General features: G+C 44.9%; 2 protein-coding genes across 6 annotated transcripts in view; one reads left to right on the forward strand and one right to left on the reverse strand.

The window, feature by feature from the left end:
- The window catches only part of CCNI (cyclin I), a 63,852-nt gene extending 35,972 nt beyond the window's left edge, over window positions 1–27,880 (reverse strand). The window contains exons 1-3 of one of the 4 annotated variants that reach the window (XM_058193012.1): window positions 27,633–27,880; window positions 14,896–14,999; window positions 184–340 (exon numbers count right to left, since the gene is read on the reverse strand). In XM_058193012.1, the coding sequence (XP_058048995.1) occupies window positions 184–297 (114 nt within the window). In that variant the 5' untranslated portion in view covers window positions 298–340; window positions 14,896–14,999; window positions 27,633–27,880. Of the gene's footprint in view, window positions 1–183; window positions 341–4,770; window positions 4,893–14,825; window positions 15,000–27,632 lie in introns of those variants that run through there. The other 3 variants (XM_058193011.1, XM_058193010.1, XM_058193014.1) reach the window with 3 other exon arrangements.
- SEPTIN11 (septin 11) overlaps window positions 1–27,942 on the forward strand; it is a 272,978-nt gene that overhangs the window by 187,654 nt on the left and 57,382 nt on the right. The gene's annotated exons all lie outside the window — the stretch shown is intronic.

The following is a 27,942-nucleotide window of genomic DNA, read 5'->3' on the forward strand; positions in this document are numbered from 1 at the left end:
TTACATCATGGCAACCAAAACTGGATGCAGTATTCCAAGTGTGGCCTTACCAAAGCCTTATAAAGCGGTATCAACACTTCATGGGATCTTGATCCTATCCCTCTGTGTATGAAGCTTAGAAGAACTGTTTTCTTCTGCAATTTTGTCAAACCAAACTATAAAGAGGCAGGACGAAGGTTTTACCTGATTGGGGTGAATTCTGGGCACGTACACCTTCCACGTCTGAGCTTCCCTAGAGATTGCCATCTCTAGGAGGACGGACAACCTCTGGCTCTCCAGGGGCCCTAAAAACTTCATGGTACCCCTTGGGTCTGCCTGCCACCCAACTGGACACAGCTACCTGTGAATGAAGGAGAGAACAAGACAAGCAATGAGCGATGTGAAAAGAAGCACATACTGCACCATTTCCCATTATTATTATTATTATTATTATTATTATTATTTACACAAAATGACAGTATACACAGCAAACGAAATAACTATGCTGGATTTCGTATCACAGATCACTAGTCGAACGTTTCCCAAGCGTTTAGGACTGTATGATTTATCAACATCATCATCATCATCATTAATAATAATAATAATAAGTATTTATTTATTTATTTATTTTTTTTATTCATTAAACATGAAACTCAGTCAAACTCAGTCATGGCATAGGGCCGGGTTATCTACGGGACCCGCCTGCTGCCACCGACTGCCTCCCACCGACCCGTACGCTCCCACAGAGAGGGACTCCTTAGGGTGCCGTCCGCCAGGCAGTGCCGACTGGCGACTCCCAGGGGAAGGGCTTTCTCTGTGGGGGCTCCCACCCTCTGGAACGAGCTCCCCCCAGGACTGCGCCAACTTCCTGACCTTCGAACCTTCCGCCGCGAGCTTAAGACACATCTATTTATTTGTGCGGGGCTGGCCTAGGGTTTAGTTTTTAAAAATTAGTTTTAAATGGGGTTTTGTACTATTTTAATCGATATTTTTAAATTTGGCCTAATGTAATAAGTTTTTTAAAATGTTGTTTTAACTTGTATTTATTCTTATGTTTTTTATGTTTTATAAGGCTGTAAACCGCCCTGAATCCTTCGGGAGATAGGGCGGTATAAAAATTTGAATAATAAATAAATCAAAAATAAAACTGAACATTCCAAAAGGCATCACAAATACCATTGACTGGTGCTAATGGTTGATACGGGTTGCTGCCAGCATCCTAGGTATCAAACAAGTACCTTCTCAAGATGTACGATGTTCCAAGTAGCAGTTTTTTGCAGTTCTGCTGGCGTTATTGCAGGAAACTGCAATTTCTTGATGTATCTTATAAAATTCCTTCTGACAAGCAACGTCAAGGGGAACCAGATTCACATAATTTAACCGCTGCGGTGATTCGCTTAACAACGGTGGCAAGAAAGGTGGTAAAATGGAGCACTTAACGAACGTCTCACTTAGCAATTTGGGGCTCAATTGTGGTCGTAAGTCAAGGACTGCCTGCATTGGGATATATTTTTTCCTGACTAATGGCATATGTGCCCGCTGACATCCATGCCAAGAATCGTCCCTTGAAAAACTGTCAGAGCCCTGAACAGAATTACCAATCATTGGCGTAAGCAACATTTATTTTATAAAGGGCAGGGCCCTCCAACATGTTCACTCTTTCATCATTTATGGCTTGCTGCAATCTCTAGAACGAGCAACGAGCAGCATCAATTATGCATCAGCAGAAAAGCAGCTTGGCCGAAAGTCTTCAGAATGATCCCACTCCAAGACTGGCATGCGCTCTTTCTTGAACTTTGAGCATGTTGAGCAATTCAAGTCCCAGGCTGCATTAAGCGAGGGGTTAGAATCAAGATCAAGTGAAGCGTTAGTACCACTTTAATAATGCCTTGGTTAAAATCACACTTGGAATAATATTGCATCCAGTTTTGGGTCGCCACGATATAAAAAAAAAAAGATGTTGAGACTCTAGAAAGAGTGCAGAGAAGAGGAACGAAGATGATTAGGGGACTGAAGGCTAAAATTTATGAAGAACAGTCACTGGAATTGGGTATGTCTAAAATGTTTCCCCGAAAATAAGACCCAACTAGAAAATAAGTCCTAGCATGATTTTTCAGGATGCTCGTAGTAGAAGCCCTACCCCCAAAATAAGCCCCAATTAAGATTGTCAGCCAGATGGATGAATTTAGTACCGTATTTCCCCACCACCACCACCAAATAAGACCTAACCAGAAAATAAGCCCTTAACCGTCGCAGTGATTTTTTAATTTTTTTTTATTTGCATTTATATCCCGCCCTTCTCCGAAGACTCAGGGCGGCTTACACTATGTTAGCAATAGTCTTCATCCTATTTGTATATTTATATACAAAGTCAACTTATTGCCCCCAACAATCTGGGTCTTCATTTTACCTACCTTATAAAGGATGGAAGGCTGAGTCAACCTTGGGCCTGGTGGGACTAGAACCTGCATTAATTGCAAGCAGCTGTGTTAATAACAGACTGTCTTAGCAGTCTGAGCCACAGAGGCCCCTATTATTCACTTAACGACTGTGGCAAGAAAGATAGCGAAAGAGGGCAAACGGAAATTTTGGGTCGTAAGTCGAGGACGTATCTGTATTCCTCTCTAACCACAAACCTTGCTAAAAAAAAAACCCTGGGAGGCTGCTACAGGACCAAGGCCATGGGAAAGAATCTGAAGCTTGGAGTTTCTACTGCCAAATGCTGAAAACTGAAACCCATCACCCGGGTTGACAAACTCTGACCCTGACAGATTTAAATCTAGATGGCTTCACTTGCCTGCTTCCTTGCATCAAAGTTGGCAATGAAACCAAAAGTTGTTCCAAAGGGTTTTTTTTTTAAAAAAACAAACAAAACCAACACCAACAACTTGTAATCAAATTTTCTGAAAAACAGCCAATTCCGTATAATCAGAGCAACTTACAAATTGGAGAGACTACAGGGTAAAGACTTCGATGAAAAGAGTATTGCAAAGTATTTCCAACTTTTTATCTTCGGGGCAAGCAAACAAAATCTTATTTACTTCCAAGCCTGGCAAGTAAATACAGTAAACTGTATCTTCATTTTTGGGAGAATACAGTTAATCCTCGGTTTATGACCATTCGTTTAGTGACCGAGGTTACAACAGCACTGAAAAAAGTGTGACTTATCACCGTTTTTCATTTATGAACCTTGCAGTATCCCCATCGTCACGTGATCAAAATTCAGACAATTGGCAAGTGATTCATATTTATGACACAGTGTCATGTGATCACCGTTTGTGACCTTTTGACAGGAAAAGTCAATGGGGAACACAGATTCACTTAACAACCGTGTCACTAACCTAACACCTGCAGTGATTCACTTAAGAGTTGTGGCCAAAAAGGTCTTAAAATGGCGTAAAAGTCACTTCACAACCATTTTGCTTAGCAACAGAAATTTTGAGCTCAATTTGTGGTTGTTAAGTCAAGGGTTACCTACTTCCAAGGTCAATTTTCACCAATGTTTACATGTCCTGTCTCCATGACTTGACCATTTGGCTGGAGAAAATTGTTCTGAACTCTTTGCAAAGAGTTGAAGGTTTGGGACCATGATATTTACATCTGATCTTGAAGGAAGAGCAGCTAACTTCCAACTAAGGGTTAGTAATTAAGGTAAGACGACCAGACCTGGAATATTGCATCCAGTTTTGCTCATCACGTTACAAAAAAAGGATGTTGAGATTTTGGGAGACAGTGCAGAAAAAAGCAGCTAAGAGGATTAAAGTCCTGGAGACTAAAACATATGAAGAATGGCTGCAGGAATTAGGTCTGGCTAGTCTAGAGAAATGAGGGACACGGTGGCTCAGAGGCTAAGACGCTGAGCTTGTCAATCGAAAGGTCGGCAGTTCAGCAGTTCGAATCCCTAGTGCTGCGTAACGGGGTGAGCTCCCGTTACTTGTCCCAGCTTCTGCCAACCTAGCAGTTTCGAAAGCATGTAAAAAATGCAAGTAGAAAAATAGGGACCACCTTTGATGGGAAGGTAACAGCGTTCCATGCGCCTTTGGCGTTTAGTCATGCCGCCCACATGACCACGGAGACGTCTTCGGACAGCGCTGCCTCTTCAGCTTTGAAACAGAGATGAGCACCGCCCCCTAGAGTCGGGAACGACTAGCATATGTGCGAGGGGAACCTTTACTTTTAGTCTAGAGAAAAGAAGAACTAGGGAATGACATGATAGCAGTATTCCAGTATTTGAGGGGCTGCCACAAAGAAGAGGGGAGTCAATTTATTTTCCAAAGCACCAGAAGGCAAGACAAGAAACAATGGATGGAAATTACTCAAGACGAGAAGCAACCTGGAATTAAGGAGAAACTTCTTAAAAGCGAGAACAATTAACCAGTGGAATGGCTTCCCTTCAGAAGTTGTGGGAGGCTTTTAAGAAAAGACTGGAGAGCTACTTCTCTGGAATGGTATAGGGTCTTCTTCCTGAATGAGAATTGGACTAAAAGCAGGGATGGTGTTCACTTACTTTCCCTACCGGTTCGCAAATGTGAGCGTGCGCGTCCACACATGCGCACCTCCTTCCACGCATGCGCTTTGCTCGCTCGTGCACCTTCTGCGCATGCGCCCGGCCTCAAAAACGTGCCCAAATAGGATGGCATAGAGCCGGGGCAGGTGGACCCACCCGCGATTTTCACTATCGGTTCCGGCAAACCGGTCCGAATACCATCTCTGGCTAGAAAACCTGCAACGTCCCTTCCAGCTCTATTCCGATTCTGAATTTCATTTGTTGATAGATGCTGGTCCACTTACCTTGACTTCCTGTAAACTGTTGTGGTCCATGATATAGACAAACCGCTAAGCCTTAAGTTTATTGGGGCGCCCATTCTTTCCCTCCTGCCATTCTGATATGTGTCCTTCTTACTACTTCTTCCAGTCAGAAGTGATCAGAAGTGAGCGAGGAAAGAGGAAGCAACTTTGGGTGATGCAAGCAGAGAGTAAGGAATGAGAAACTTAAGTGACTCACAGGGAGAGAGAAAAAAAAACCACCAACCAGTGTCACAAACTTTATCCACCGATAGCCTAACTTAACACGGAGGCCTCCAAATAGAGACTTTAAAACCCATAATCCCTAACCACGCAGCCGTTTTTTTCAAGCTTTAATTTTTAATCTTGAAACGTGTACGGCTAGTCCTCGACTTGCGACCAAAAGTAAGTCCAAAACTTCTGTGGCTCAGTGAGTCCGATGTTTAAGTGAGTTTTGCCCCGTTTTAAGACCTTCCTTGCCACAGAATCATTAAATGAATCACTGCAGTTAAGTCAGTAACAGGTTTGCTAAGCTTCCCTGTTGACTTTGATGGTCAGAAGGTTGCAAAAAGGACATGACCCCAGGACACTGCGACCGTAATAAATATGAGCCAGCTGCCAAGCATCTGGAATTTTGATCACGTGACCATGGGGATGCTATTAAGTGTGAAAAACAAGCGTAAGCTACTTTTTTTCAGTGCCACTGTACCTCTGAACAGTCACTAAACGAATGGTTGTAAGTGGAGGACTACCTACTATATCTGTTTTCATTTATATTAGAATTGTTTTCACTGGCAAGCCCGTTTGGGTGGTTTTTCAGGAACAGAAAAGCAGCATGTAACTCCAACAGTCATTTTTTTAAAAAATAGAAAAGAACTGGGGATTAAATTTAATGCCTAAAATGGTTTGGACCTAGATTACGGGAGAGGTTACCTTTTCTTCCATATAAACCCAAGCTGAAAAATTGCAAATGTTAGATGGGACAGCAATTTTCATCAGCAGAGGTCTTACTCCATTAAAAACCATGGAAATCCATACAAACGGCTTGGAGACTACCAAATGTATACAGTAGTATCTCAGTACTTATCGTTAATTGATTCCAAGAGGCGTGATGAGTACCAAAAACTATGAGTACCAAACAAGTATTTCCTAGAAGGCAACAGTCCCCAATCTTTCTACTTTGTGAATCCCAGTGGGGAGGGAGGGGCATGTGAGTAGCAGGCGCACGCTCCAATGAAAGGGGGAAGACAGACGTAGGTGCAGGGAGAAAGAAAAAAAAATAGCATAGACTAACAACTTTTTTCACTGCAGTAAAATACACAGAATTGGAAGGGACCTTAGAGCAGGGGTGAAATTCAGCAGGTTCTGAAGAACCGGTAGCAGAAAGTTTGAGTAGTTCGAAGAACTGGCAAATACCACCTCTGGCTAGTCCCACAGTGGGAGGGAATGGGGATTTTGCAGTAACCTTCCCGTGGAGTGGGGTGGGAATGGAGATTTTGCAGTATCCTTCCCTTGCCACTCCCACCAAGCCACGCTTACAGAACTGGTAGTAAAAAAAATTGATTTCCACCACTGCCTTAGAGGTCCCCTAATCCAACCCCGACACCCAAGGCATTAAGAGAATTAAACAGAAACCTAAAAACCAAGAGAGTGGACAACATAGACTGAGGCTTGCGCATGAAACTCCCAACTCGAGCGAATGAACGGCTCAAGCGCTCTTCGCTCATGCGAGTGGAGCTTCATGCGTGAGCACAAGAGCCCATGCAGTTTGCACATCGCTTGTGCAGCCCAGTTTCAAACAGGCTGCGGCCCAGTAGCGGGCTACGACCCCGTGGGTTGGGAACCCCTGCCATAAGGAATAATGTAGTGAGTCACAAGGCAGCCAACACTGACAAGTTCTAGCCTGTGCGTCAAGTACTAAATAAACCATGAGTACCAGGACAAAATGTTCACATCAAAATGCGCTGAGTACCAAACTACGCGAGTTTCAAAGCAGCTGAGTACCAAGGAGTAGATGTCAACATTCATTAGATTCATTTCCATGGCTTCGAAATAAAGAAGCAAATAATTTTTCTTTTTCAGTCCTAAAGCTTGTGAGAAATAGTGAGTAGCCATGAAAATCTGGACCAAACCTCTGGTTCAGCTACTCCAGATCCGTGGAAAAGCAGTTGATGGTTCACAGAAGATGGAAGCCTATAGAAGATCTCGCTGAGTTTCTTGAGTACAGAACGTCCAACCAAGTAGGACTACTAGTAGATCCTCTCCAAAGATGAGGAGAGTAACACTGGCTGAAGATTTCAGATGCCATTACAACTTACTGGGAGAAGAACAAGGTGTGACTTCTGAAGAACCTTACCACAATTGATCCTCAGTTTCAAACAGAGGACAAAGAAGAACTATCTGGAAAGTCCACCTCAGGAAGTCACTCGAGTGTCCTAACAAAACATACCACGGTGACAACTGGGCAAATGTTTTCGTCACTTGATCATGTTCCGTTTCCATTCCGTTCCGTTCTCCTTCATTCTTGGTGTTCCAATTTTTCTCCATTGTTCAGAGACCACTAAGTCTTTGGTAAATGTTTCCTTGGGATTACGCTCTGATTGTTTTTCACCCTTTTGAACTCTGACCAAGGTTTCCTTCTCAAGGGTGAATATGAAGGCGGCCTCCTCTCTCGTGTGCGTTTTTTTTTTCTCTTACTTTTACGAAGTCCAGCATTTGCTCCAAATAGATGATGGCTGGAATGGGACAGAACTGTTCCAGTGACATGGGTTTGACAACACATCTACCACTATCACTAGCTAGTTGCAAGGACAAACTTTGCACAACGCTGGAGAAAGGACATGGGGAACTTAAAATTTGGAGAATGTGATCACATTATCCAGAGATGCTGCAACCTGTCGAAAATAGGGGCGTGCTATGTTAGGGAGTTAGCAAGGTAGAGAAAAGAGACATTGGTCCTACCGCGAATGCCGTTTCTCCAATGCTGCGGAATGGGCCAGGAATGGGTTGATACAGTAGATCAGCCTAGAGACTGAGTCATAATTTTGATGGCCACGCCTCCATCGACTCCAGTTTTTCGACTCAGTCGATCTGATGAAACATATTGGCAGTTTCTCTGATTCAATCCATTCCTGGACATCTGGACTTCATTAATTTCAGGTTTTTTCCTCCAATTCGGTTGGCCGCTTCAGCTTCGGCTGGAAATGCCACCGCCATCGTTGCAGGACCTCAAACTCCTTGGCAGGTGCCTAGCATTAAAGGGCAGTGATCGATCGTCGCCCACCCACCCAACGGACCTACCAAGGCGCTGCCCAGCTGAGCAGCAGCTTCAGGCCGCCCACCCGCTCTGCCTGCCGAGCGAGCCACCGCCACTGCCCCCGGACACACACCTCTATGTTGCCCATCTTCTTGGTTTTTAGGTTTCTGTTTAATTCTCTTAATGCCTTGGTTGCCAGGGTTGGACTAGAGGACCTCTAAGGTCCCTTCCAATTCTATGTATTTCACTGCACTGAAAAAAGTCGGAAAACTATGTTATTTTTCCCCCCTCTCTCTCTGCACCTTCATCTGTCTTCTCCCTTTCTTCCCGTTACCCATTTTCCTACCATCTTTATTGTCCTTTATATTTTATATTGTGATAATTTTAATAAAAGTATTCTAAAAGTCGTGACTAGAATCTTCATGTATCTCTGGGTAACCCTGATGCCAATATTCAGTAATACTGAGGGTCATAACCCCCTCAAAATACACACATACACACATATACATACACACGTACATGCGTGTGTTCGGACCAGTATATGTACCACATATGTATAATATGTACTTGTCACTGTTTGAAATGTTGAGATGCCCAGATAATTTTTAAAGAAAGCATGTTTATTAAATTTGAAGCAAAGCTAAACCATTTCACCCACTTCCCTGCAATGCAATGTCACGCCAGCCTTGTGAAATAAGGAAGCAATTGTTTAGATTGGCTCATAAAATGTAGATTTCTGCCATTTGCTGAGATGACTCATCGCTGCTATAAAGGGCATCTTTTTAAGATGCTGAAGAAACCAATCTCAATTAGTAAACAATTCCAACACTTGCTCAGGTTCTTCTGCTAAGGAAGGTAAATCTTTCAAATGCCCCAGGATTGACATTTTAAGGCTGGATCTGACAGCCAATGTGAGGTAAAGTGGTTCAAGCCGGGGTCTGCAAACTTGGCTCTTTTAAGACTTGTGGACTTCAAGCTGGCTGAGGAACTCTGGGAGTTGAAGTCCACAAGTCTTAAAAGAGCCAAGTTTGCAGACCCCTGGGTTAGAGTAACGTTTCTCAGCCATGGCAACTTTCAAGATGGGTGGACTTCAACTCCCAGAATTCCACCTGCCAATATAGGATTAGAGACTGAAACTGAATGCTTGCAAATCACAACTTGGCCTATGACAATTGAGCCCAAAATCTCTGTTGCTCAGCAAGACGGTCCCCCATTTTACAACATTCGTTGCCACAGCTGTTAAGCGAATCGCTGCAGCTGCAGTCTCGGCACAGTGCAACCGGCATAGATATGAGTCTTTTTTTTTTTTATTTGCATTTATATCCCGCCCTTCTCCGAAGACTCAGGGCGGCTTACACTATGTCAAGCAATAGTCTTCATCCATTTGTATATTATATACAAAGTCAACTTATTGCCCCCAACAATCTGGGTCCTCATTTTACCTACCTTATAAAGGATGGAAGGCTGAGTCAACCTTGGGCCTTGTGGGGCTTGAACCTGCAGTAATTGCAAGCAGCTGCTGTTAATAACAGACTGTCTTACCAGTCTGATCCACAGAGGCCCTTATATTTTGCAGAGAGTCTGAAAATGCTGCAGCGGTCGTGTGAAAAATGGCCATAAGTCACTTTTGTCAGGTCTGTTGTCATTTTGAATGGTCACTAAATGAAATAAACGTTGTAAGTCAAGGACTTCCTGTACTGATTTGCAAGGAAGATTTTTCCTTTTCCTTTCCCTGAATTCTGGCTTGGGAATTCTGGGAATTGAAATCCAAGCATCTTAAAATTGTCAAGGTTGAGAAACACTGTAAGAAGGAAAAGTTTCGCATCTTTTAAGCAAATGCCGGAAGCCATTTTTCAGTTCACCTTACAAAAAAACACCAAAAACACCAAAAAAAGGCAGCTGTATTTGGGCCTCTCCTTACAGCAGCCAGGAAATTCATTCAAAAGGTTTTTGATTACACTTTTAGTGTAAAATACTTTTTTGTTTTTTGCACAATTCATATGAGCACAGCTTTTATTTTCTTTCCCCGTAAATGCTGGCTTCATATGGACATCTATTCATACTCAAGAATATAATCAAAGCTGCTAGCAACTGTATAAACCCAGATCGGGTTATGTGACAGTAATCAAATCCACAAGCACACCAGGATGTAGTATTAAAAAATGGGCATAGGTTAGATATCAAACACAAGGCACCGAACGAAACCATTTGCAAAAAGTGCTTTCGGCCAGGAGCACAAGCCTGGATGGCTTTTAAAAATAATTGTGCGCATTAATGAAGATGGCAAACAGCCACAGCGGAATAGCCAGCACATGCCATTTTGTATATGAATTGCTCTGGGTTCAAAGGCCTGGCATTTGTCTTTTAAAAGACAAAGAACAAGACTTCGTTCTTACTAGCCAAAACAGTGGCCAATATGAAGCTAAATGGTTCAAGGAGTGGAGTTAGAACTAGGAACTAAATGGGGGCTGTTCAGACCATCAGGTTCAACCGGTGCTCAGCGTTAAGAATCCAAATTTAAGCAATATAAACCGATGATTGTCCAAGCCTGTTGTTGTGTTTTGCCCGCTCTCACTGCAGCCGGGGCCTTCTTATCTGCTTCCGAACGCTGAGGAATGTCCTAGTATGCCTCCCGGCCCCAGCCCTGGCTCCATGCCCAGACAGCTGAGGAGGAGGAAGCACCTCCCGGCCCCAGCCCTGGCTCCATGCCCAGGCAAACGGAGCAACTAGACCCTCCCCCTCCCCCACAGCATGTGAGCCTGAGGGAGGTCAATTACCTACAGCTGCCGACTGGAGTGACCCTCGCTTCAGAAGAATTGATAGGCGGCGGCGTCAGAAGGAAGGGAGGGGTAGGCCTGGATAAGTGCTGAGTCATGGAGCCACACCCCATGGCCTATATAAAGGATCTGCTTTCTGGCATTCTCTGAGTCAGGCAAAGTCGAACATATCTTGCTGAAGTCACTTTCTGGTCTCCTGCCTGCCTTGAGGACTTTGCTAGGACTTTGGCAGAGCTGCAGAGGCACGCCTGATTCGGATTTCCCTGACCCGGCCGTCAGCGGAGGAGTGGGACACGACACCTGTGTTCAAACATCACCAGTGCAGGCTAATCATTCGGTCCACTGTCAATTGCTTTTATTCTTGGGAACTCTTTGCTTTTTTCAGGAGGCAACTCTGGACTTTCTTGGGTTTTTTCTTTAAAGACATTTCGCTTCTCATCCAAGAAGCTTCTGGATGGTGGGGAATGGAAGGATTTCTATTCCTTGCAGAGGGCTGGTCATTTGCATCCTCTTGGAGCAGCGGTCACCAACTGGTGATCCGTGGACCACTGGTGGTCCATGAGAAAATTTTGGTGGTCTGCAGAAAAAATATTTGCATTTTTTTATATTACATTAACTCAGAGGTCCTCAAACTACGGCCCCTGGGCCGGATACGTGCAATGAACATTTGTGTTGCTGCAGAGAGTCTCCCCCTTCAGGGTCTTTTTGTGTGGGTCGGGGGGGGGGATTCCGACTTGGGGTCTGCTTCAACCTCCTGGTCCGGGGCTTTGGGTGAAGGCTGGAGGGAAGTGCTGCTGGTGGTGAAGAGCCGGAGGGCCTTGTTCCAGTGGGACTGCATCATGGCCTGAAACTGGCTGACCATCTCAGCCTGCTGAGCCTCCAGGCACCAGTACCTGGCTTTGTGCTCCTGCAGCTCTTCCCTATGCTTGGAAAGCCTATGCTCCTAGTCCTCAGGTAGGCTGCAGATGACTCTTTTTTAGGTTTAGAGAGCAACTGTGGTATTGGGGCATGTGGACCACTGTCTCTAAAGTCCTTTGTGGATTGCAACTGAGAGGACAACAGATTATGTCGTCCAAGTAACACAATATGTGTACTGGAATCAATTGGACAGTCGCTGCTACCACTAACAATTTAGTGGGGGCTGATGACAGACTGAACAGCATGGCCCAATACTGAAAATGGTGATTGGCATACACGAAGCACAGATACTTGCGATGTGCTGGGTGGATTGGAACATGTAAGTAGGCCTCTTTGAGGTCCACCGATGTCAAGAGAATCGCCTGTACAGAATGAATATGTTGAGTTACTTGAGATTCAAGATCCCTCTCCAGCCCCCAGAACTCTTGGGTACCAGGAATAGAATGGAATAGAACCTGTTTCGTTCTTGCTCCACGGGCACCGGTTCAATGGCCTTTATGGCCAACGAATGTTGGATCTTGGTCATCAGCTGACTCTTTAATGGATGCCAAGAAACTGGGCATTGGAGGTAACGGTCAGGAGGGCTGGAGCGGAATTCCAAGGTGAGGCTGTGCCCCACCATCCAAAGAACCCAAGTGTTGGTTGTGGATAACTTCCACTGACAGTGGAAATGACATATATGACGACGAGGTGACAGGAGTCACTTGCCATGCCTGAACGGTCTGTTACCAGCCCCCCAAAATGGTCTCTTCACTGGAGGTTGGCGTCTGCCCCGATCCCTAAAGGCCTGCCTGTCGGTTGATCGGTCGAACCCTTGGGAATAGGGCCACTGAAAGTAGGACCTGCTGGGTCCGGAGTCAGGCCGAAAGGGCTGTCATTGTGAATAAGGTGAATATCTGCAGTCCGGCCTCCTATAAGAGGAAGGAAGCACCTTCCGTTTGTCCTTACTCTTGATCAGTATTGAATCTAACGCTTCTCCAAAAAGAGCAGATCCCTTGTATGGGGCCGAGGCGAGTTTCCATTTTGATTTCATATCAGCTTTCCAATGGCGTAGCCATAGGAGCCTACAAGAAGTTACCGCAGACGCCAAGGCTTGAGATGCGACTTTTGCCACATCCAAGGATGAGTCGGCCGAATATTCGGTGGCTGCCACCAATTTATTAATATCTTGGTGGAACTTTGTGTATCGTCTGGTGGTAACCGCTCCTGCAATTGATGACGCCATATCAGGGATGCGCGGTTAAAAAATGAAGCCGATGTTGCAGCTCTAATGGCCCAAGCAGCTGCCTGGTGAGTTTTCCACCTGGTGAGCGGAAGAAAACTTCTGCTTTCCAATCTTCCGTCTTCAATACTTCCAACTACGTCATTGGAAAGTACCGTGGAAGACGTAACACTAACCACTGGGGTGTCTACAATAGGAAGCTGAAGAAGCCCTTCTAGATCTGGAGCCGCACAGTAAAGTTTTTTGTCATGACTGCTAGGCGCAACCAAGGAACCAGGCTGACTCCATTGTCTCTGAATCACTTCAGCAAAGAGCTTTGGACAAGGAATAAACTCCTGCCCGGGTGGTGGCACCGCAAACAACTCCTCATGTGGATTAAAAGCCTCCTGGGTTTGATCTGCTGGACTCTCAGCAGTCCCCATACTAGCCGTTACTTTAGCTTTACGAAGCTCCGACTTGATGGAAGGACGAAAGAAGTTGGTAAATGCCAGTCTATCCAGTAACATCCCCTCATCATCCAAAAACTCAGGATCTCTCTGATCTTCCTCTCCTAGCCAGGAGTCTGCGCTATGGACAGAGTCCTGCTGAGATGGCCAAAAGGAAAGGGAAGGAAAGTGACCTCCTTGAGTGAGCCTTGTTGAAATAGCTTTTGTAATAGCCTCTGTAATGAGAGTCTGAAAGTCCAGGGACAAACCGGTCACCTGCCCCTCCCCTGAGCGGAGCCCCTCTGCTGTCGGGGTGAAAGTCACTTCTGGGGACCGTCTATTAGGGGATGGTGCCACATGCAACCCAGACTGTGTGATGCCTGGCAGAGGAAACGGATCCTCCTGGCGGACCTCAAAGGGATATTGTTGCTGCTCACCAGCACTGCCCAGTCACAACTCAATAATTGTTCCACCACCAGTTGAGGTAGGGAAACTGATTTCTCAGATCCCAGATAATGCAGTTTTGGTGATAGAAGCAATCTGAGACATTTATTCTGGGTTTTTTGTTGAACTTCAGTAAATTGCCTTTCCAAGACCTTATGGCATCTCTTCGCGTCTTTGTCAGCAAGCAAAGATCTCGTTGAAGGCAGAGGCATTGGAAGCCTACTTTTGCCTGTAGTACTCCTGGTGGCTGACTTAGAGCTCTTATTACCAAGATTTCGTGCCTTACGGGGTCTAAGGGGGCTAATAGGCTGCTCAATGTCGGAGGATGTCAGAATCTGCCATGATGCCCTTTTTCCCAGGAATAGCGACTTAGCTAAGGAATGTATCCCAAACTCCAAGGCTGCAGGAGTAAACAGGTGGTAACTCCTAAGTCAAGCTTGGCAAACAAATAAACATCGGTCTGAATGTAAAACAATAATTGCTAGCCCAGCGCTGTCGCCAAACGCCTTGGCTGGATCCATCTCCGTTGGCGTTAGGCACGAAAATTTTAACTGTTCAGTCAGCACCTCCGCGGCCCTCCTAATAGCAATTTGGCGTGAGAACGAAAACCGCTCTCTCAGCACCCACATGTCAGTCAATAAGGTTAGAAAAGCACAGGAGTGGAAACCAACTCCCTCAGCACCGCTTTGCTATGCTGCCCCCAAATTCAGTCTGAGATCTAAATTATTCTTTTCATGCCGCCACGGCTCGTCCAATGGAAGTCCAGATAATGGTGTGAGCGCGAAACCAGGCTCTCTCAGCACCCCCACAGAATCCCACTCAAAATTGGCGGGAGAGCGAACCCACTCTCCTGGCGCTTCCGCGGTAAAACAGGCCCAAGAGCTAAACACCCAGGGCCGCGAAGCGTCAGAACTCCTCAGTTTGCCATGGCACACCAGGCAGTGACAATGGAACCACCCAATGAAAAGGGAGCTGTAGGGCAGTGGCGGTTGTGCCGGCGGACTGGGGAACCAGCTCACATGCCAGTGGCAATCCAGTCTTGCTGTCCGGAGGTGCACTGGAAGGGGGCAGTTGCTGCTTGATGTTAACCTGGGTGATGTCAGTCGGCCTGGAGCCCCACGGACGACCAAGCTGCAGCTGCAAGCTGTCCTCTCAGAACCTCCTCTGTCAAATAATGTCTTCAGATCCTCAGACTGAAAGCAAAGAGAAATAAATAATCCAAGCTGGAATCAATCTACTCTATCTAACTGCCAGAGCAGTGATATACACGTCTCTCTAACTAGACTGAGTGAAACAACTGAAGCTCAGCCGAGCAGAGGAGGTGTGGTCAAAGGGGAAAAAAAGGGAAAAAATCTACACTCAGTCTCTGGCAAATAAATGAGAGATGACCCACGCTTAGATTATCCAAGCAGGACACTGGAAAAGTGGTGACGACCAGCATGGTTGGCTTCAAAACAGGGTTCAATTTAGGGGTGAAATTCAGCAGGTTCTGGAGAACCAGTAGCGGAAATTTTGAGTAGTTCAAAGAATTGAAATACAACTTCTGGCTGGTCACAGAGTGGGATGGGAATGGAGATTTTTGCAATATCCTTCCCCCAGGAATGGGGAGGGAATGCAGTATCCTTCCCCTGGAGTGGGGTGGAAATGGAGATTTTGCAGTATCCTTCCCCTGCCACACCCACAGAACTGGTAGTAAAAAAAATTGAATTTCACCATGGTTCAATCAATCAATCAGAATAGAGCCGGAAGGGACCTTAGAGGTCTTCTAGTCCAATCCTCTGCTCAAGCAGGAGACCCTAGATTATTCCAGACAAATGATCGTCTACTCTCTTCCTAAAAACCTCCCATGTTGGAGCACCTGCAACTTCTGAAAACAAGCCATTCCTCACTGTTAGAAAGTTTCCCCTTCATTCCAGGTTGCTTCTCTCCTTGACTGGTTTCCATCCGTTGTTTCTTTGTCTTGCCTTCTGGTGCTTTGGAGAATAAGTTGCACCCCCTCCTTCTTTGTGGCAGCCTCTCAAATATTGAAACACTGCTATCATGTCACCCTTAGTCCTTCTTTTCACTAGATTAGCTATACCCAATTCCTGCAACCATTCTTTGTATCTTTTATGAAACATATGAAGAACGATTGGATTGTAGACATCCTAAGGTCAATGGTTACAGGTAGACCCCGAGTTACGATGGACCCCCTCCCTCCAAAAAAAGATACGACTCAGTACCAACAGTCCACTGCTGGGTCAAGTGTTTGCATTTTGGGTGCTTGGCAACCAATCCACATTTACGGCCATTTACAGCAGATTAACGTCAAATGCAAAGGATCAAGACCATATGATAAGTTGCAATTCAAACATGTAATACTCAAGTCTTTACACAAGAATCTAGTCCACTCAAGTTCAATATTAAATTGGCACCAGTTGAGGGCCAACAGAATCCAAATGAAGTTGGGTTTGGATGTTTGAGGCAATGTAACAACTCTGAGCTGATGGCATGCTTAGCTCTGCCTGCTCTTTTCCTACATGGACATGTTTCGCCTAGAGACATCAAGAAGGCATCACAGATGCCTCCAAGTATCCAAAGAATTGTCATGTAGAAAGCAGGGGGGGAATTGTTCAACGTTGTTCCAGAAGATAAAGGGAGTTTAAATTGCAAGTACATTTTCGCAGGACACCAGGAAAACATTCCTAAGATTCGTTCAACCATGAAACATCCTTAGTAGATGGCAAGACTGCCATTCACGGGAGGACTTCAAACAGAGACTGACTGGCCATCTGTCATTTCTGCATTGGGTAGGGTATCGTGCTCTTTCAGACAACTTCCAACCCTTGCGTTCTTTGCTTCTAGGATTACGGTTTGGAGCTCATCTGGCCCCCTCCGCAAAATAAAACTGCTACATTACTTTGAACACATTGCATTTAATGTCGTGTACAAGTAGTCCTTGAGATATGACTGTAACGGAGCCTATCTATTACAGTCTCATGTTGCCAGGCCATTAAAGGAAACATATCGATGAATGATCCCCCCTCTGCTGCTCTCTCCAATGAATTGTTAAATGAACAGGTGGGTCATTAAGTGAAGCCCAGAGTGCTTGGAGAGGGGAGGCTCTGGGAGGCAGAGTATAGGTACAGACCGGCCTGCCCCAACCTCCCAAGGCCTCCCCTGACTCCATGAGACAACCCATGGTACACTTCCCCTCAAGTCCCCTCAAGTCCCCACAGGTCTTAGGCCTGATTCTCACCCCAACATGGGAGGAAAAGGCTTATGGGGACCTAGTGAGGGAGGAGATAAGCGAGGGTGGGGTGGATACAGCATTCCTGAGGTCAGCTGTAAGGGTGAAACAACTGCAGGGGAGCTTCAGCAGCCGGTACGTTACGGACCAGGTCATACACAGCTTTTGAGGAGGGGGCCTGCCGTAACTTGTAACGGCCATTAAGCAACCAGTCATAAGTTAAGGACTACCTGTACATACCTGAGAACTTGTTTTTTTTTTCCTTAGAGGTTGATCTCTAAACTAATAAACTAATCAAGAAGAGATTCAACCTAAAACTAAGAAAGCATTTCCTGATAGTGTGAATAATTAATCAGGGGAATGACTTGGCACCAGAATTTGTGGGTACTCTTATCAGTGGAGGCATTTAAGAAGAGACTGGATAACCACCTGTCTTGAAATGGTATAGGGACTTGACAGCGAACCTATGGCACACGGAGCCATTTCTGTGGGCACATGAGCCCTTGCCCCAGGTCAGCTTCACTGCGCATGCACATGCGCCTTCTGCCTGCCAGCTGATTTTCGGGTCTCTGCCGTGCATGCAGGAGACGTGCATATCCATGAAGTCCTGCCCTCCCAGGAGTCTCCACGCAGCCTGTTTTGGATGCCAGGTAAGTACAGGGCTCAGATAGAGGCTCTAGGAGGGCAAAAAACAGGCCTTCTGGAAGTCCGGAAACGGGCCATTTTCGCCCTCCTAGAGGCTCCAGGAAAGCCTCCTGAGCCTGAGTGGGGCCTCCCAGAAGTATCAGAAACAGGCCATTCCAGCTTCCAGAGGGCTGGGGGAGGCTGCTTTCACCCTCCCGGGGGCTCCAAAAAAGCCTCTACAGCCTGGGGAGGGCAAAAAACGGCCCTACTGGAAGTACTGGAAGTCCAGAAACTGGCTGTTTCTGGCCTCCGGAGGGCCAGGGGAGGCCATTTTTGCCCTCCTGGAGGGTCCAAGAAAGACTCCGGAGCCTGAGGAGGGGGAAAAACGGGCCTACAGAAGCCCAGAAACAGGCTATTTCCAGCCTCCGGAGGCTGCAGGGAGGCCTCCTAGGTGCAAAACGGCATGCAGGGGGGTGGGGGGTGTCACGCAGGCATGGACGGGGTAAGGGAGCACGGAGGGGGGGGTTGCATGCGCCTGCACAAGAAGGCAGGGCAGCACAGGGGGGTTGCACGCACATGGACAGGGGAGAGAAACTTCTTAAAAGTGAAAACAATTAACCAGTAAAATTGTTTGCCTTCGGAAGTTGTGGGTGTTTCAAAGTTTTTAAAGAAGAGACTGGACAATCATTTGTCTGGAATAATCTAGGGCAGAGATGGCTAATCTTTTTGTTGTCGCGTGCCGAAAGCGCGAGCATGCACACCTGCATCCATAATGCAATTCATGTGCGACTCGCAACCCACCCCTCGCGCATGTGCGCAACCCCCCCCACTCCCCGCACATGTGCACGTGACCTCCCCCTCCTCCGTGGCCCGTTTTGGCCCTACCAGGCCTCCCTGCAACCTCCTGGGACCAAAAACGCCCCCCTCCCGCAGCCCATTTTTGGTCCCAGGAGGCTGCAGGCAGGCCTGCTAGGGTCAAAACGGGCCACGGGGAGGTGCAGCTCACCCCTGGTGCTCCCCTCCACCCCCACACATAGGATCCCCCCACGCATGCACGACCCCAACGCCTGCACATACATCTCCCACACATGCGTGGCAGAGACCCAAATTCAGCTGTGTAGCAGGAGGCACGCACGCATGCAGGGTGGGGCTCAGCTGGGTGACAACTCACATGCCAGCAGAGAGGGCTTGGTCCGCCAGTTGCGCCCCTTCCTTGACCGGGATGCCTTATGCACGGTCACTCACGCTCTGGTCACATCTCGTTTGGATTATTGCAATGCTCTCTACATGGGGCTGCCCTTGAGGTGCACCCGGAGGCTGCAGCTAGTCCAGAATGCAGCTGCGCAAGTAGTAACGGGAGCCACTCGTTGCTCCCATGTAACACCACTACTACGCAGTCTGCACTGGCTTCCTGTGGTCTTTCGGGTGCACTTTAAGATTCTGGTTATCACCTTTAAAGCGCTCCATGGCTTAGGGCCCGGGTACTTACGGGACCGCCTGCTGTTACCTCATGCCTCCCACCGACCCGTACGCTCACACAGAGAGGGTCTTCTCAGGGTGCCGTCCGCCAAACAATGTCGGCTGGCGGCCCCCAGGGGTAGGGCCTTCTCTGTTGGAGCTCCTATGCTTTGGAACGAACTTCCCCCTGGTTTACGCCAAGTGCCTGATCTTCGGACTTTTCGCCATGAGCTGAAAACGCATTTATTTATCCAAGCGGGACTGGATTAAAAGTTTTACTTAATTTTAACTGGGGTTAGTTATTAATTTTTAGGTAATGGGGTTTTATCATTTTAATTGTAATTTTAAATTTTGGCCTATTTAAATAAGTTTTTTAATTAATGTTTTACCTTGTATGATATTTGTATTTTATCGGGCTGTAAACCGCCCTGAGTCCTTCGGGAGATAGGGCGGTATAAAAATTTGATTAAATAAAAATAAATAAATAAATGCGGGCAATAGGTTCACCATCAGAGATACAGGGTCTCCTGCTTGAGCAGGGGGCTGGACTAGAAGTCTTCCAAGGTTCTTTCCAGCTCTATTCTGATTGAATAACGGGTATAGCTTGCAGCTATCCAGTTTTTATTTAAAACTTTCTGAATGTAAAGGATACCCAACAAAAGGAAAGTTGTAGGTTCTCCATCTATGAAAATCCTTAACAAAAAGCTAGACGTCACCCCTCGAGAACAAACTAACTTGCTTTCTGCAGACGGTTGGACTAAATGATCCTTGAGGTTCCTTCCAGCTTGACAACTCTGTGATTCGGTGAAAGGACATAATCCTGATCAGGAAATACAACTGCCATCATCTCAGGAAATAAAATTCTTCCTTGCATCCTCAAGGTTTGATGTTGAAACACTAAGTCGGTTGTTACCTTCCTTAGAGGCCCAATTTTTTTAAAGCAGATTTCTATCAAAAGCTACATGGTACTTGTCTTTAACTAAAACGCAAACTTCAAAATGGTTTTAAAACAGAATCCAAATACGTGCATTTCTCTGCAGGTCGCGTGCTATATACTGATCCACATCTGCCCACCAACCAGCAGGGAACCAGGTTTACATTTAGACTACAATCATTTTTGTAACTTTATCACCACAGGCCGTTTTCAAAAGTCTGAACTGGATTGAGTTGCTACTTAGCGAATTCACGGAATGCAGCGGAAAAGTTTAAATGGACATACAAATGCAGATTGGTCTGGCCTTCATTTACCCCTTAACAATTCAGCAAATATTTAACATGGGATTAGAAAATTCCCAGACATCTTTCAGGTTACCCTGGTTACAACATACTTGGCCGTAACAGCAAACACCTGGATCTACAGGACTATATTTCCAACCAACATTGACGTCTCCACCACTAATATAAAATTCTACAGTTAGCCCCAAATCCAGTTTTTTTTGCAGTAGCATCAATGCTACCGTGTTTCCCCAAAAATAAAACCTCTCCCGAAAATAAGACCTTCCCTGAAAATAAACCCTCCCCGAAAATATTTCAGCGCATGCGCAGCAGGTCCCCACCATTTCCTCTGGTTAGGGTTAGGGACACAGGTCTGGAAATCAGGTAAGACAGCATTTTGGGGCGCGTCTTGCTCCATGCGCCCCAAAATAACAAGAACTCCCTGAAAATAAGGCCAAGTACTAATTTTGGGGTTCAAAAAAAATGTAAGACAAGAGTCTTATTTTCGGGAAAACACAGTATGAAATTCTCTGCCTCTTTATATCCTTACCGGCTCTTATTTTTTTAGGCGTCAGAAAATTCTCCAAAACTTAATGTTTTAAGAAGGCTTTTGAATAACACGTCACCACTAGCTTGTATGGCTTATTGTCATTATTTTGTAATTTTTCCCCTCCCAACACTTAATTTGGGACAATTCTTTGTTGTTATGTAATTTTACTTGCACCACTGATATTTTATCATTCTGATTATAATCCTTTTAGAATCTCTTGACTGCGGCAAGTGAAAAATTGCCAGAATCAATAAATAAGGAAATGTTTGGAAAGATTAAATATTTTGTTCTTGTATAGGTTTACAGCTTCTGGGCAAATGGTCAAAGGATAATCTTTCAGGATATATTTTCATACTTGGCAATAAAGTCAGAGAAAGGGAATCTTTTAAATTTTTCCCTTCTCCTCTCTCTTCATATATATATATATATATATATATATATATATATATATATATATATATATATATATATATATATATATATATATATATATATATATAAAATTGGAAGTGTCTTGGCGGCGTTTGACGAAGTCTCATTCGTCATCTTCAGGCTTCAGCCGTGCTTCTGGGAGCATTCTGGGAAGCACGAAGCTGAAGCCTGAAGATGACGAATGAGACTTCGTCGAAACGTCGCCAAGACACTTCCAATTTTATGCGGGAGAAAACCCGAATAACCAAAGACCTACATACAAACACCCGCGAAAACCTCAGAAAACAAATATTATATATATATATTTTACTGAAGAAAAGGAAGGAAGGCAGGAAGGAATTAAGGAAGGAAGATGTGTGGATGGGAGGGAGAGTGGAAGAAATGGAGGAATGGGTGGGTGGGTGGAAGATGTGTGGATGGGAGGGAGGGAGAAAAGAAGGAAGGAAGGAAGGAAGGAAGGAAGGAAGGAAGGAAGGAAGGAAGGAAGGAAGGAAGGAAGGAAGGAAGGAAGGTGTGTGGATGGGAGGGAAGGAGAAAAGAAGAAAGGGAAGGAAGGAAGGAAGGAAGGAAGGAAGGAAGGAAGGAAGGAAGGAAGGAAGGAAGGAAGGAAGGAAGGAAGGAAGGAAGGAAGGAAGGAAAGAAAATGTGTGGGTGGGAGCGAGGGTGGAAGAAATGGATGGATGGATGGGTGGGTGGATAGGTGGAAGGAAGATGTGTGGATGGGAGGGAGGGAGAAAAGGAAGGAAGGAAGGAAGGAAGGAAGGAAGGAAGGAAGGAAGGAAGGAAGGAAGGAAGGAAGGAAGGAAGGCAGGAAGGAAGATGTGTGGATGGGAGGGAGGGTGGAAGAAATGGATGGATGGAAGGAAGGAAGGAAGGAAGGAAGGAAGGAAGGAAGGAAGGAAGGAAGGAAGGAAGGAAGGAAGGAAAGGAAGATGTGTGGATGGGAGGGAGGGAGGGAGAAAAGAAGAAAAGGAAGGATGGAAGATGTGTGGATGGAAGGGAGGGTAGAAGAAATGTATAGATGGATGGATGGATGGAAGGAAGGAAGGAAGGAACAATTGTAGATGGAAGGGAGGGAGGGAGGGTACTGCAGAGGTACTGGGATGTTTTCTCTCCAAGATTAAACCCACCATATACTTTTATATTGAAAACAGCAAAATGCCAAAAATATAGTTCTTTCAAAACCAGAAATAACATGGAGAAAGAAGCATTTGTGAATATCAATCTTGGAGCAAACCTTGCCAAGCCAAGCAAAAGGCTCTGCTTACCTAGCCTACAAGTTGCAGACTGCTGCAGTGAGACACAGCAGGAGGTATTTCAGGTTGAACAGAGAGAGAACAGGCTGAACAAATAATATTTCTGGCTGATTTTGCAGACACCTTCACAGCCAGAATTTTTAAACTGATACTACTAAAGGACTGGGAGTGTTATACAGGTTAAGCCCTCGACTTACAACCGTTTGTGTAGTGACCGTCCAAAGCTCCTTTTTATCATGTGACCATGAGGATGCTACAACATCCTGACGTCACAAGTCACTTTTTCGGTGCCACTGTAAGCATCAAACAGTCACTAAACGAATGGTTGAAAGTCGAGACTGGCCTGTACCAATCACACCCTTTTACAACCCGCTTTTCTCTCTTGCTCCACCCAAGTTATTCAGCAATTCTTACCATTTTGCACAATTTGTCTCGATGCTCCCCGTCGCAAGAAGGAATACGCAATTTTGCTGACTTCTAAATTTCCTCACCAAATACTAACATGTTGTCACCACCCACGTGTGTGAGATTTCAACAGTCATTTTCAAGCAATTTCTAGATTTACGGCGAAGGAAAACAGTATACACCTCTCTGAACAGCGTCTGGGAGGCTGTGGTTGCTGCTGCACAAAATGTTGATCATCAAAAGCTCAAGAAAGTGACGGACTCCATGAATGGAAGGTTTTACAACTGTTACTGAAAAGAGAAGTGTGGCTATATTGGTCACTGATCTATTTCTGAAATGTCAGAAATGTTTATTTGTACATTTTGAATTGTTCGCTTATTATTCCCACTTTCGACAGATGGAAGCAAACAAGTGAAATGGGGAAGTTTTTGTTTTTCATTTAGCTGCGTAATAATTCTCCACACTAATAGTTGCCCAATAATCTTTATGGACAAAAAAAGCTTTTACTTTCACTTTTACTTTCTTAAATGTTCCAAGTTTGAGGTTTATTAACATTTTGGATGGACGGAGAGCCCTGTCAGTTGTTCAATAATAAAATCAATCCTCAAAAATACAACTTGCCTAATAATTGTGTGCACAGAGTAATCGGTTCCAACTGCTCACTGCTCTCCTCAGAAGGGCATCGAATGCCAAAACAACTAGACTCAAAAATCGTTTTTTTTCCCCTCATGCCATCACTCTGCGCAACACCTAATCCCCACAGCACTGTCTTAAGTGCTGTGGGAATTTCTTAATCACTCCCTAAGAAATTTACCCATGTAGTAGTAGGCTGTATTGCTATAATCACCTTTCTCATTTCTCATCTTCCCTACTATCTTCTCTTATTGGTATCTTATCTCTCCTTTATCACTTGTTTGTATCTTATGATTAATGATGCTAACCATGATTTATGATCTATGACCTATCACTTTGTTGTTGTAGGTAGGTGCACTGAGATGCACTCCAGACAAATTCATTGTGGGTCCAATCACACTAGGCTGGGGGTCCCCAAACTTGGTGACTTTAAGACTTGTGGACTTCAACTCTCAGAATTCCCCAGTTGAAGTCTGCAAATCTTAAAGTCGCCAAGTTTGGGGACCCCTACAGTAGGCCAATGAAGAATTCAATTCAGTAAGTGCCAGAAACTTTGGGAGGGGAGAAGTTGCTAGCGAATCCAGAGGGCCACAGAGAATTTTATAGGATGTCACATTTGGGGTGTTTTTTATCGTCTTGTGAGGGACACACCATGTATCTATGCCAGCTCCTTCTCTCCACTGGGAACTTTGCGAGAATTGGTGCAAACCAACGAATGTTCAGGATAAACGCTTCAGGTCAAACATTCATTTGCTCTTTCCTCTCCTTGAACTTCATGCAAATAAACAAGAACATCACATTAAATAATTGTTTGGCCTTCGATGATCAGTTCTGGCAACAAGGCCTCAACCCCAGCATGGCTTTTCTTTTTTTAGTTAATGTTTGGCCGAGGCTTATGCATGCCACTCAACACCCGTGCAATAAGATCTCTTGCCCCGTTTGGCCCAGATCCATGCAGATTGTGGTCACTGGCAACGTCCAGCCCCTGACACACCCCTCAGGGCCTGCCCACTTGTGCCACAAACTGTGTCAAACTTACAAAGCAGGGCACCTTTTCAAGAGGTGCGGCCCCAATCTGCAAACGTCCTTTGCTCCTGGCTAGTTGCAAAACACCGTACTCTTGATCAAAAGGTTTTAAGGTTTTGGAAAGCACGACAGCCTTGCAAAACAAAGCAAAGCTGGTTTCATTTTTTTGGGAAGCGAGACAAACCAGAGATGCTAAAGGAAGGCCACCATTTAAGCCATGGCTTGGAGTTCCTGGACAATTGCTGCAGCGGGGGTGCATCCAATCTGGGAAAGGCAGCGCTGTGCATTTATTTGCAAGACTGTGCTCGGCAGTGACATCACAGAAAGAAAAGGAAATAAAAGAGAAGGAAGGAAGGAAAGAGAAGGAAGAAAAGAAGGAAGGAAGGAAAGAAGGAAGGAAGGAAGGAAAAGAAAGAAAAGGAAAGAAAGAAAAAGAGAGAGAAAGGAAGGAAGGAAAAGAAAGAAGAAAGAAAAAGAAAGGAAGGAAGGAAGGAAAAGAAAGAGAAGGAAAGAAAAAGAAAGGAAGGAAGGAAAAGAAAGAGAAGGAAACAGTAGGACAGAAAAAGAGAGAGGAAGGAAGGAAGGAAGGAAGGAAGGAAGGAAGGAAGGAAAGAAAGAAAGAAAGAAAGAAAGAAAGAAAGAAAGAAAGAAAGAAAGAAAGAAAGAAAGAGAAAGACGAGCTGGACATAAACAAGGAAACTGAACCCCATCAGCAGCAGGATGGGGTTTAAAATAAAATTCAAACCCCCTTCTTTATTTTTTTTGTTAAAAAAATATTTTCGTCCCCCTGCAGTAGTTCTACAGAAATCCTTCCAAGGGCCTCGGTGCAAAATGACTCCTAAAATCTCTTATCCCAGGTAGGAAAAGTTGAGCAGGTAATTAAAAAAAAAAAACAACACCCAAAAGAAAGCATTGGAGAGAAACGATCTTCCGAAGCGTTATCTTTGCACAGTCACTTTTGCACCGTTACAAGTCCCGTGCGATGCACTTGGGGGGGGGGGGCTCTGCTCGCCTCCCCCGCTTCCCTCCCCCCCCCCACGCCCCATCCTCAAACAAGCCCGCCGAAATCCCCAGGGCCTTCCCGGTTCCTCCCCACCCACCCACCCCGTCGTGCCCACTACAATAATACTAAAGAATAAGGCACCTTTTGCGACGCGTTGCAAACCCTCCCGCCGGCCGTTTCTATGGCGCAAAGCTCGGCGCTCGCAACACACCGCTAGGACGTTCCCCGGATCCCCGCATGCATTTGATACGTAAACAACAACAACAACAACACAAAAGGAGAGCTTTAGCCCCCCCCAGGCTTGCTTTTAAAGGCGCAATCCCCCCCCCCCAAAAAAACCCAAAGCAACCGCGCACAGGGAAAGCAAGTGTTGCATTTTGGGGTGTCCTTGTTTCCCCCCCCAAAAAAAACCCCAAAGCAACCGCGCACAGGGAAAGCAAGTGTTGTTGCATTTTGGGGTGTCCTTGTTCCCCTCCCCCAAAAAAATAAAAGAAAAAGCAAGGTTTTTTTCGTGCAAAATAAAACCACAGCCCTTGCAAAAAAACAAAACAAGGCTTCCAAAATTGAAGGGCGGCCGGCCTAGATTGCAATACGGGGTTTGCAAAACGGGCCTCCTCTCGGGCCGTCCAGGATGCATGGATGCAAAATATTACAGGCCCGAACTACAACAAAACCACCAAAAGTGCGGTTTTTTTTAAAAAAAAAAAGGCTGAGAATGTCAGGAGGGAGCAATTCCTCGTTGCAAAAGAGATGCGTCCCCGGATTGCATTTCGCAGAAAACACACACACCCCAAAAGCATCGTTCCCGATCGGCTTTCCTATCTGCAAAAAAAAACCCCTAAGCAAATCATTTATTTTATTTTATTTTTTTACCCAAAAGGAAGCCGCGGGGCAGAAAAGGGCAACCGGGACGAATTTGATTTCGGAAAACTCCTAACTTGCAAAATAATAATAAGAAGAAGAAGAATTCCATATTTAATGAATAGAAGAGATAATAATAGTAATAATCAGCAAGCCGTGTCAATCATTAGCACCAGTCAATGGTATTTGTGATGCATTTTTGAATGTTCAGTTGACCAACTTTCTTGTTTAATGAATAAAGTAAATAATAATAATGATAATAATTTCATGCTTAATGAAGAGATAATAATAATCAGCAACCAGTATCAACCATTAGCACCAGTCAATGATATTTGCGATGCATTTTTAAATGTTCAGTTCACCGAGTTTCATGTTTAATGTATATAATAATAATAAAAATAATAACGATAATAATAATAATATTCAGTTGTCTCAGTTTCATATTTAATGAATAAAGATAAATAACACTTTCATACTTAATGAAGAGATAATAATAGTAACAATCAGCAACCCATATCAACCATTAGCACCAGTCAATGGTATTTGTGATGCATTTTTGATTGTTCAGTTGACCGAGTTTCATGTTTAATGAATAAAGTAAATAATAATAATAATAATAATTTCATGCTTAATGAATAAGAGATAATAAAAGTAATAGTCAGCAACCCATATCAACCGTTAGCACCAGTCAATGGTATTTGTGATGCATTTTTGACTGTTCAGTTGACCCGAGTTTCATGTTTAATGAATAAAGTAAATAATAATAATAATTTCATGCTTAATGAATAAGAGATAATAATAGTAATAATCAGCAACCCGTATCAACCATTAGCACCAGTCAATGATATTTGTGATGCATTTTTGACTGTTCAGTTGACCGAGTTTCATGTTTAATGAATAAAGTAAATAATAATAATAATAATGATAATAATAATTTCATGCTTAATGAATAAGAGATAATAATAGTAATAATCAGCAACCCGTATCAACCATTAGCACCAGTCAATGGTATTTGTGATGCAGTTTTGACTGTTCAGTTGACCCGAGTTTCATGTTTAATGAATAATATGAATATATGAGTAATAATAATAATAAGTCCCAACATATATTTCTGTGCGTCCAAGCAACGCTCACCTTCTCCCCTGCAAAGCTGTACAAATCTCCGTTGCAACCGGCCGGCATTCGGTCCATTAAACTAGCATGATGGGTTGTTGGTTCCCACCAAGGCCCAAGCTGGCTTGTTTCTTTGTTAGTTTCCTGCTTGCTCCATCTTAGCGGACCCGGGAGAAAGAGGAGGAGAAGGAGGAGGCGGGTGGGGGGTTCATTTCGCCATGGTGGGTGTGGATGGAGAGAAGGGGGGGGCGGAGGGAGTTAAGGATCGCGGTTTCTTTTGGGGGCAAAGACGAATTGGGAGAGAGAATCCCCCAGCCCCAGGCCGACTTTG

Source organism: Ahaetulla prasina, chromosome 8, assembly GCF_028640845.1.
Source record: "Ahaetulla prasina isolate Xishuangbanna chromosome 8, ASM2864084v1, whole genome shotgun sequence".
Lineage (NCBI taxonomy): Eukaryota > Metazoa > Chordata > Lepidosauria > Squamata > Colubridae > Ahaetulla > Ahaetulla prasina.